Source organism: Chaetura pelagica, unplaced genomic scaffold, assembly GCF_000747805.2.
Source record: "Chaetura pelagica isolate M959 unplaced genomic scaffold, ChaPel_1.0 scaffold90, whole genome shotgun sequence".
Lineage (NCBI taxonomy): Eukaryota > Metazoa > Chordata > Aves > Apodiformes > Apodidae > Chaetura > Chaetura pelagica.
Window position 1 is genome coordinate 15,505,570 of NW_009953496.1, and position 12,035 is coordinate 15,517,604.

At 33.4% G+C, this 12,035-nt stretch overlaps 1 protein-coding gene across 1 annotated transcript in view; it reads right to left on the minus strand.

The window, feature by feature from the left end:
• CSMD1 (CUB and Sushi multiple domains 1) overlaps positions 1–12,035 on the minus strand; it is an 805,423-nt gene that overhangs the window by 298,233 nt on the left and 495,155 nt on the right. Inside the window, exon 8 of the mRNA XM_009999261.1 lies at positions 48–135. Within this exon, the coding sequence (XP_009997563.1) occupies positions 48–135 (88 nt within the window). The remainder of the gene's footprint in view (positions 1–47; positions 136–12,035) is intronic.

Genomic DNA, 12,035 nt, shown 5'->3' on the forward strand with positions numbered 1-12,035 from the left:
CAGGACATCTCTTCCTCTTGGTCATAATGAAAACTGAGTAAGCCTACCTGAAGTCAGAGCCCACCCTTTTCCCATTTTCAGGAATTCCAGGATCAGGACATGTATCAGATGCAATTGAATCCCCACCCTGGGTCACTGCAAAGTAAAGGAAAAAAAAAATCTAAATTAGAAATACAGCTGTAAGGCTGTGAGAACATGATTGATTTCCCACTGGATATGGATATACTAGGATCCACAGCTATTCTCAGACAGGGAAAGCAACACTTTGTGAAGTATTCACAACACATCATTATAAGATTAAGATAGTGTAAGAATATAAAATCTCATTTGAGCTTTTGTCTGTAGTAAGGCTTGAAACAGACAACGGCCAAGAACCCAACTGTAATACAGAAATATTTATATGCAGATAGAGTTCCTCTCAAAAATAAAAATAAAACCCAACAGATCAATGCATTTGTAACCAGCTGAATATGTTCTCATGCAAATGAAGCTCAAAATGTCTATTTTGTGTTTTCATATATGACTAGAAAGAGAAAGGTATCCTATACTGTTCCATTCCTTTTGTCCTTTCCCCCTTGAGACTGTAAGACATTTATATAATCCTAGGTATATAAATATATAATCTTAAGAGTCCTTTAAAAACTCAAAACAATTTGAACACTTAATTTTCACTTTTTTTCTTCTTCATTTGTAAAAAGATATTTAAGTAATATGTGGAATGAAAAGTAATTAATCATAGGGAAAATAAGTAACACACCTTGAATATACAGAAAACATGAATTTTTTTAACTGTATGAAGAAAGATTCTGCTAATCTCAGAAATTATTTTGCAGACACCATTAACAATACAATGTTTTACTTAAAAATGTGTTTCCTGATAAATAAATAAAAACTAAGCATAAGTAAAAATCTGATTCAGGTGGACAAAATTATAGCATCCCTAATTTAGCAGCTTGAAAACACTCCAGATCAAGTGCCCATTACTTAGATTGTTAAAAATTGTTGTATGTGTGAACAAAGGCTTTCATAACAAGACTACACTAGCTAGTAAACCTGCATTTCATTATAATTTAATTTTGTAGGTTCTTGGGAAGTGTCAGCATTGAAATTCTTATAGTAAAAACCCCATCTTTCTAGAAAAGCAGTCTGCTTTACACTGATGTTCCTTAAAATGAATCATTTTCCTCCTAACATTTCTTCAAATTTTTGATGAAAAAAGCCCCAATATTTACTACTTTCAGTTCTGTTAGTGGAGTTAAGCTTCAATTTTGACTACTGAATTAACAAAACACAAAAACAAGTAATATGACTGATACGGTTATTTGATATAGTACATATATTTGACAAGTATACTAAACTTGAATCTTATGGTAACAACTGTAATGCAAAGTGGAGAACACTGTCTTTGCTATCATGCTTTAAGCATGGGAACCTGCTGTCCTAGAAAATAAAATTTCCTCTTAAACAAGCCTGCCTGCTTTCCAGATGCGAAAAAAAAAGGAACAAAATTCTCAAAACAGTGAAAACATTTACTACCTTTAGTTGTTCAGGAATACCAAAGACTTTAGTGCATTTATCTGTATATGCTTTTAGATTACAGTATGCATAAAACCTTTACCTGTCGGTGTTTTGGAATTTACCTAAAAAATAGATTTTAAATTTTTTTTAGCTCCAGCATTTGTCATCATTCAGACTGAAAAGAGATGAAAAGATGCCCAAGTGTATCCCTGTCAGAGACGTTTATCTCCCTCTGTTTCAGTCCTGTCAGATTTCCCCTTCATCTACTGCTATGAAGTATTATCTATTATCCACTGCTACTCAAATCCATTATGTGAGAGGCGAGAGTATCATTTTTGAATCTCACTTCCAAAATAAGTTAAAAACTTGCAGTCTCTTTCTGAAAGCATCTCTTACATATCATCTTCTACTCATCTAGTCACATGCCCTATCTTTCGCTATTTTATGTTTGTATTTTACTTCTGTATGCACTTAGACCCATGTCTTACCCACTTCTACGTTTTCAAAATGATACTATATAAAGTTTCATTTACAAAGACTGTTAAAATGTTCATATTTTTTTCACCTTTCTTCTGAGTTTTCCTTTTTCATCATACAAAACTTAAATTGCTTCTCTTTACTTTCAAAGCTCACAGACCAGTTGTATTTTAGCTATCAACTCAGCTTTAATTTTAGAATTTCAAAATTTCAAACAATGATGTTATTAAGGAAAATGGAAGGTAATTTTCCAATTTAAAGCTTGCAAAACTTAGAAATAAATATCAATTATGCAGGTGCTTTGGCACAGCTATGCACTAATTAGTAGCATTTATCTCAAAGCACTAACAATCCTCCTCGGTATTGTGTCTGTAAACAAAATATTTATAAACCTGTGTTTATGACAAATGTATTTACAACCAGCCTAAATAATACAAGTCTCTCTCAATATATAATTAGTACATTTTGAGTATAGCCTCTCTGTTTTAAAAAGAAGTTTAAGAGTATATAATCCTGGCAAACATCAAATTAAGATATTGCATTACATAGATGTAATCCCAGTTGTGCACAGCTCTTCAAGGAAATATCAGCTAGAGAAAACAGTGTGCGTTCCATGAGACTAATGTCAGGAAGGGTTTTTGAAGTCACAGGGTAGGAAGAACAGTGAAGAAAGATTCTGGTCAGATTGGGGTTTTTTAAATATTCCTTACTGTAGAGCCTAACAAAACTCTGCCTTTCTCATATTTTTAACTGAGGGTTAAAAGACACCAGACATGTCTTTGCTATACAGACAGCATTCTCAGTAGATTCAACTTACACTCTGCAACTTCTCAACATGCCATGCTACTATATACTGTAAAACTCAGGTATTCTCAGGCCTTTCTGCAGAAATGGTTGAAGAGAAGCTGTGAGTTCGTTAACCTGATAGACAGCTTTTTAGCCTATATGCAACCTCTATTTTTAAGACCAGTGATTTAAATTTATATTTTATTTTAAAAAATTATACTTTCTTTACTGGCTGAGAATTAATACATATGATTTCTTCTATTTTCTCAGCTAGGATGATGCAAACTAGAGTTTCCACAGTTGTGGAGCTATTCTCTTACTTAGTATGTAACAAGGTAAGAATAGAACTGGTTTTAGATGCTTCACATATTATGATTCTAATACAATAGTACAGAAGAAAGACTGGCAGGATCTGTAAAGAGAGATCAGACTTTTACGAGTTGTAATCATTAAAATAAACAGTTAGCAGATGCATTAACATCCTAATTTTGCTTAGCATTTGGAAAGTCTTTAACTGTAAACATGTAGTAATATTAGGCAGGAGGAAGGAATGGTGCAACTTAGGTCTCATACAGCAAGACAAGCAATGTGAGATCTCCCTTGTAATTATCAGTTCTACTCCAGGCAAGCTGCCTTGCTTTAGATGCATTTGGAATCTAAATATGTGATTAAACACTTTGGAGGGCTGGACTTTGAAGAAAAAAATAATTATGTATATATGCATTATAATGTGTCCTTCATTAGTCATTAGGTTAGTAAAAAATACTTGGCAATCATGCTTCAGGCTGCAAAACCTACAATTTAAACTTCAGTTTTGGCAGTGTGTTTGGCCATTTACTCAATCTCCCAGTGACATCACCAATCTACAGAAATCTCCTGGATTACAAAAAATTAAAAATTAGTTTTGAAAAATTAAACCAAAGTTAAACCAAAAAATGCAAGAATCACCTACAAGAAGGCCTTGTTAAATACTTCACAGATGCTAGAGAGAAGATCCTAAAAATCACTGTAGAAATATAAGAAATGGCAATTTTTCTAGAGCAGACTGACACGTTTGAAAATTGAACAGGTCTTTACAATGAATATTTCATCTCTCTATTTTGAGGAAAATAAAAGTTGTCATATGTAAATATCAAACTCTTTCCAGCCAAGAAGTCACACAAGTGCAATGACTGTATTAATGAAAAAAGATATTAGATGCACCAATTAATGTATTAAGAGTCATATATTGATTATCCGTTAAGTTCCTTAGATTTACATTTATTTAGATTTTAGAAAGGGTTGAATCATATGTTTAAAAAATAATTTAACAGTTCTAGACACAATTGTGGTCATTAAGAAATTATGCTTCAAAAGCGAATCCAAAACGTCTTTTTTTTTTTTTTTTTTTTTTTTACCAAGTACACTTGTTTCACATAGCAATGAATAATGTGGCTGCTAGAAGAGAAAAAAAAATAAAAAAAAAATGTCTTGGAATGACAGTATATGGAGAAAAGTTATAAAATATTATAATTGTATAAAAGAACTAGATATACTCAGGATGTTTTGAATTAAGGAAGCAGGAATTAATTGATGAAAATAAAGATTTTAGAGTACAAAAGCTTCAGCATACAAATACATTCATAGGCAGAATTAACTGAATGGCATTTTCTGCCATAAGTTTTGCCGTAAGTTTTGCTGCATTTGCTATACAACGTCAGTTACGCCCATCCTGAGGACAATTTGAAGCTTTCAAAGTTTTTTACTTATCCAGATGAAAATAAAATAATGAATTTGAGAATAATTTCAATGGTCAGACTTCATATACAGTAGGAGGTTTTTTTTTGTTTGCAAAGACGTATTAGGGGACTTCTCATATGTTGCACTTCTTCGTAACACAAAGCTTTATCCATTTCAAGATAGTGTCTTACTGCAAATAAGAGGTCAGCAAGTTAGGATCATGATTAAACTTACTTATAAATAGTGTTTTTTGCACACACTAAATCATCTCTATTAGATTTTATTTTTAAAACTATGACACAGTCAGAAAAGTGCAAACTTATTTGTGTTATACAAAATAGGAATTAAAAGGCACACTTTGATATTTTAATAATTTTGGTCTACATAATTTTGACTACATTAAAAAAAAAGTGGTATTTTGGTTTGTCTCTTGAATTACCTGTATCACATCTCTATCTTGCTCAAGACTGTGAAGTGAAGATAGAGAAGAAACTGTCCCACATCACTGCATAACAAGCATATGGTGTTATGTGGTTTAACTATTTAGCTCTCACCTATAGTCATTGAACTTATTAAGTTCTCATAATATTCAAGACATTAATATAAAAGCATTACAGTCTCCTTAGTAATTAAGTTTTCACCCTGCACTTTGTATTGCAGTGTTATTTCATTATTTGCTGCAGGTAATGATACTTTTGCATCAATTGTAAAGAACAAACTGACTGCAAAATATTTCTCTCCAGTCACGAGGAAGTATTTTACTCCCTTAGCATTCAAACACAAGGAAATGGAAAACCATGACCTCAATGAAGTCAACAGATAGAATGTCCGTAATGATAGAGTTTCTAGGATTTTATCTGATAGGCAAATGATGAAAAATAAATCTTTAAAAAATAAACACATTGCCATTTATTTTTCACACCACATGACAGGAAGAGAAAGCAAAAAGTTGCCATGAAAATGAAACTACCATTATACATTTGCCCTTTCCAGACCACAAAATAAGCTATGTGTAAGGCTTAAATACTAAGCTAAGAGTAGACAGAGGTCTTGCTTTTTCCAGTACTGCTTCATTCAGAAATGTAGGAAATTCAGTAATTTACTTTGAAATGACAGAGTTGATGAACAGTCAGTAGTAAAGAGCAATTTTATAGGATATCCAGAAGCATTCCTTTGAAAAGAAATAAAGCAAATATGTTTGTTTTGTCTCAGTGGCTTAGAGCTTTCGAAATTTCCATTTTTCACCATCATCAGGTTATAAGCTCACCCTACAAAGCTATTTAGTTGTAAATATACTGCCACTTTATAACATATTGATTCACAAGACAGTCTTCTTTTCTGAAGAGCTCAATATGTAGTGCCATTACACAAAGTGAAAATACAGAAGAGTACAGTTGGAGTGAGACTGCTCACTCAGGGAACTGACCATTCTAAATCATTTAATTCTCAGTGATGTTGGATACACTGCCAAATGTTAAATCAGATCAAGAATAAGATCAAGGAGCAAGGCATTGGGCCAAGGACAAGTCAGCTAAGACTCATTACTTCTGTAAGACTGAGATTTTCTAGGGAAGATGATAAGCCCATGCATAAAGGTCATCACAAGCAGTTTTCATGGACAAGATTGGCAAAGACTGCATCTTGTTGAATGTTTTTTATATTGTGCTTAATGGGTGACTCAACTGAACTGAAGTGAACTGAACTGAATGACAGAACAAGAGAAAACATAATATTGCAAGCTCCAAATCATGTTGAGAGCTGGAGACCATTTCTATGATCATTGACCTTACCAGTTCTTTTTAATTCACTCTAACTGACCATTAATAGATTATGATTCCATTGGCTCACTGGAGGACCCAGGAGCCTATATGAAGTGTTTCAGTATTTCTGAGTGCTAATAAGACAATGGAGATTTTTCAGTTCTTACAAATATACTATACTTGGAATATAGCTGATTTAGTAGTTATAATCATGGTGACACACAGGTAATGTGAGGGCAAACATGCTTACTACAACAGTAGAACTGAATTCTAGTCTATATATTACATGGTACAATCATTAACATTTCAGTCTTTCCACTGATTATGTTTATGGATGAAACTGAGTGAAGTCAATACAAAATCTGTCCATTGCTTCACCTGCCTCAAAAAAAATAATAATCATATTCTAACAATAAAAGGGGTCAGTAAGAGATTGAATCTATTAATAACTGTCTGTCTCCTGGTTCAAGTGGAAAAGAAAGAGATGAGACATTCCAAAGACATAATATTGAACAGAAGAAACCTGTTAATTTTAAGGATCTGATTTCTATGCTTAATATTTCAGCTAAAAAGTTTTAGTAGCTTTTTTCTTTTTTTTTTTTTTCAATAAAAGAGACACTGTTATACACATGAATATACATAAATTAAGTTTCTAGGACTAAATCTACACTACATGGTACTGCTTTGATTGAACCGCAGTGCTGACATTCTAAGAACTTTATTTAACTGGATAGAATAAATATATAATGTCTAGCTACAATGATTGTAAGGGATGCACAATCCTCTCAAGAAGTAAAGAAAATATATTCCAGCTGAAAATTGCATTATTGCAGTTTAAGTTCTGCAAGGTAAATCTATAAGCACTTGGTGGATACACCAGAAGCTGAATAAGACTTACAGTTCCACGAAATTCCCAATTTATTATTTAAGACATGTTGATAGTAGATGCTTCTTTCAGTGCTTATTTTATGTTCTAAATCCACAAAGGGCTTCATGTTTAAAATAGCATTTACAAGGCTAAATTGAAAGGTAGATCATGGCCATTTACTTGTGAACACCTAAAATTTAGAATTCAGGTTGTGGGCTTTTTTTTTTTTTTTTTCCTTTTTTCCTCATTACTTTGTGCAAAGTCCATCTACTCAGAAGAGATAGTATTTCTTCTGCTGATCTGCCCACATTTGTTAAAAGGTGTCCTCTTCCTTTTAAGTGTCCCATTTCAAGAGGGACTTCAGAATTGTGAATCCTTAGTAAAATGAAGCATTTTCTGACACATTAGTAAAAAATGCCTAAGTCCAGAGATAGGATTAGGATTTATACTTTTTTTTACAGTAATTATATTCCTGTGTACACTTTCTGGCTTCTACTCAGCAAAAACCACATTGACATTGTGTGTAAGCATCAGGAAATACAAGGAAGTTTGTATAAGGATGATCATACCCGAAAACTCAACATCATTTTTTCTCTTAAACATATGTTTTTAGCAATTTTACTGGAAATAAAAAAAAAATAAATTATATTGTTTGCATTCCTCACTTGAAAGTGCACAGTAGCTAAGATGACCTAAATTGACATGTAAATACCATGAATCTTCAGAGTGGATATTTTATGACACCACTTCAAAAGACAGAATTCTGTTTTTTAAACCAAATTGCAAGAACTAGAGTAGCAACAGTACATCATTTGTCCTGATTTCTTTCCTTTTTTTTTTTTTTTTTTTACACAGAGTAGCTCAGCTCATACTTGAAATAAGCCTAGAGTGTCTCATGCCCTAAATTGTCTATCTATAACTGCTGTAATTAAGGACAGTATTTTAAAAGAGAAAATGACTATATCATATATAAGAGAACAAACTCAGAGAACATTTCTCCAAATAAAAAGACGTACTCCAACATTTTTTGCTAATTTTATGAAGGCTCAGTTTCCAGCTATAGAGAAATTAAGTAGAAGATGTAAAAATTAATGCTTTTCTTTTGTACACAATGATGTGTAGTTGTATACAGTATCTCAGACTCTGGATATCTTTAAAATATATAGCACAAATTTTTGAAACATTATTTCAGCTTTGGTCTTCCCTTCATTGATATTATCAGGGTGGATGTCAGCTGCAACATGTTCCCTCCTACTCTTCTCACTATGATAACAATAATGAAAAAAAAAAACAACAACTAGGTAATTTATCACAATTTTTCATGGCACCTATGTGTCAGATACACACTTCTCTCCTGAATATGTAACCTCAATCATTCCAGTGGGGCTGTTTATTCAGATGAGATGTCAAACTGATAGTTCATAATTCTTTCCCCTCTTTCTTACACAGAGTCAGTGACTTACTCATGTCAACCTGTAAATTCTTGAAGAAAAGGAGCAAAGAGTTTATATCAGCTCCTCAAATATATTCCAGTCCTCCCAGCGTAAGCAAACTGAGACAAATGTGGAATAAGCAATATTTTTGGTCCTGATACAGAAGAATAAAAACAAGTCATTCCTTTTTGAGGTTTTGCCCATTAATCACCTTTTACAAATCATCATGCCTTCCTTACAGCTGCTTACAGAGCTGAAAGACTCTATCACAACACAAAACTGAGATTTTATGGATTAAAGCATGTTTCCTAAATTAATTCAAAGATTTAGCTGTTTGCACCCATTAGTGACAGTATGGCTGCTATGTTTAGTGTTTGTTTTAACCATGGGTAAAATACTTTATTTCATGGATTAATTAATATATTCTGTCTTTATATGTAATATGATGGTATTAGCAATTCAAGCAAGAATTCAGTTAACTTTTGACACATTTTTAATAGTACTTCATGAGAATCTAACTCTATTACTCAGATTCTCTAAAGTTTTCTAACCTGTTGGAAGAATCTCCCTTGTCTCTTGAAACCAATCCAAGGTACATTTTATTAGTGTCCCATTTCTAGACAGTATCAGAGCAGTTCAGCTTTACATTTGTGTAAAATGGAGCTCATGGTAATTAATGGAAAGAAATTTTCATGTACTGTGGATGAGCCTATTGAAGCTAGCTCAGCACAAAAATGTACTTAAAATTCATGCTTTTCCTTAAATAACTTGAAACAGATATTCTGTAATCTTGTTGCCAGTTCTAGAGTTTCTTAAAAATGAGAATTTCATTTTGAGATCAGTTTAGGGATGAATACTTGCTTCTCTTTGTGAAGCTGACAAGTCTCATTTCACCCATGACAGCCTCCAGCTGTTAAACAGAAATATGAATTGAATGTGGACTACTGATGTGAAAAGGCAATTCCATTGCTTTGACAAAAGAAACAAGGGAGATCTAGTTAGGCTGTGATTGTAGCAATCACATTTTATTACTGTGTTAGGATTTCTAAGACAGTGGCCCCCATACTAATAAACAAAAACACTTGACATAGGGTTACCTTGTCTGACATCTGTGTATATAAAAATGTCAGGCAGGCAAAATAACCATGGCATTAATTGAACTGAGACATATGAATCAGCACACTGAAACATTCCAGATCTCTATGACAATGCATTTCAGCTCCTTTAAAGTGAAATGCACTAACTTTCAGACTAGATGCTAAGAGAATTTGTTTGTTTGTTTGTTTGTTTGTTTGTTTGTTTGTTTGTTGTTTTTTTTTTGTTATGAGAGTGGTGAAACACTGGAATAGGTTGCCCAGCAAGATGGTAGATGCCCCATCCCTCAGAAACTTCAAGGTCAGTTTGGACGGGGCTCTGAGCAACCTGATCTACTTGAAGATGTCCCTGCTCATTGCAGGGGGGATGGACTAAATTATTTTAAAGGTCTTTCCAAACCAAAGCATTCTATGATTCTATAGTTACCAGAGTGATCCAAGAAGCACTGTCAATAATTACAGGCAGATTTTATGTCCTACATATATTTACTCACATTGTGAATAAGATTAATTTTATTATGATGGAAATATTAACTATTATAATTGTCTTTAGAATACAAGGACCCACTGTAACTGGAATTTTATGTCTTTTTCTACATTGTCCCATAGATGAAAAGAGGAAAAGCTGGGCAGATGGGCAGAGAGCAGCACTGCCAGAAGTATTTGTGGCCAGTACTGTCACACCAGCAGCAGCATTAGTAGCAGTAGCCACCAGCAGCAGAGTGATTAATGCTTCTGAAACTATTCAGATGGCTCAATGGAAAGCAAATGGACTTAGCAGATCACCCCATAATTGCTCTATGTGGTCTAGATGCCTAGAAACCCTGGTGTGGTAGGTGAACAGCAGATAAGAAGCTGCAGAAATGAAACAGCAGCAGTTCATAACACCTCCAGCCTGTGTTTGGATTATATCCAAAGGTCTACAAGGGTCACTGGGAAAGAAATGTCCTCCACCTTTTTCTTGCAGCAAAATGACTAAGCCCTGTATTTCACCTCAAAATGCACAGAACTGCCCACAGTTCTCCATTCAACATGAAAGGAAAAATTTTATGCTGCTTTCATTTGACCTCTTAAGGATATACCAATCAAAGGGAAAACTCTCCTGCTTAGAATAACATGAAAAAATATGTTTTACAATGTAAAATCAGTACATATGGCAATCAGGGTAAAATGAGAATAATTAAACACAGAATTAATAAATAAATTTAAACAACATGGATGTCTGTCCTGTGTGAGTTAAGAATTGTATCAGGTTCCCATGCCCACGCGCTGGCAGTGGGGACTGCAGGGCAGCCTTCTCAAAATACACAGACTCAGACTCTTCAGCCCATAAGCACTTAAATATAAATACCCATGGAAGCAGGAAATAAGAACAGAAAGAGCAAAAAAATGCCTATTTAGTTGTTGGTTTTTGAAAATTGTTCAAAAGCTGTTTTCCGATACTCATTTTCTCTCTCCAGGAAGAAGTGTCTCATGGTGCACAGGACTTTAACATTCAGGTACTAGCAATAAAGTAGCATACAAAGCCAAACAAACAAATGTCCTATGCAGAGCATGAGTATGGCATGGCTTTTGTTCCTTCAAGCTGTCACAGCCAGTGACTGTATAATTCGTGTCCAAAAATTAGTTTCTGGGTCTCACCACTGGAAAGCCTGAAGCTGTTTTTCAGTCTACCTGTCTCTGAGCCTACTGAGTGCATTTGCTGAACATGTTATGAGTAGAATTTTTAAAGAAATCAAAACTTATGGGCAACTGTAGCAAGCCAGTTCTGATCTACTTACAGAAGTATTTTCCCCAGCTCAAGAAAAGTTCTGCTACTCTCACTCTGTTGCCATGGTTAACAGAAAACAAGTATGTTGTTTTCAACAAACCCAATTTATTTTTTTTCCCAAACTACACTTAAGTTACTTTACATCTGCTATCATTATTTCAGCAGTATTTCACTGTCAAAATCATAACTTCTAATGAACAGGAAAAAATGTAATGATAGATCAAGTAGGTATATTCCTTAAACACATGAAACAAATGAAAAACCCCCCACATTTGTGAAAGCAGAGTATATTCATTCCTTATTTTTTTATATAAAAATGTACTTTTGACATGATGCAAGAAAAAAACAAACAAACAACAAACATTAAATATTTTACCTATCAAGTACCCATAAAATTCAACAGAACAAAATAAAGCTCTATAACAATGCAAGTGTCCAACAGAAAACAAACAAACAAAAAACTAAACCAACAACAACAACAAAAAAACCACAAACCAAACAATTGCATTTCCTGTCTAGTTTTTTTTTTTTTTTTTTTAAAATAAGCTCTATAAATCTAGAACACATATTTCACATAAAAATTATATATCCCTGTAGTAAGCAAAATGA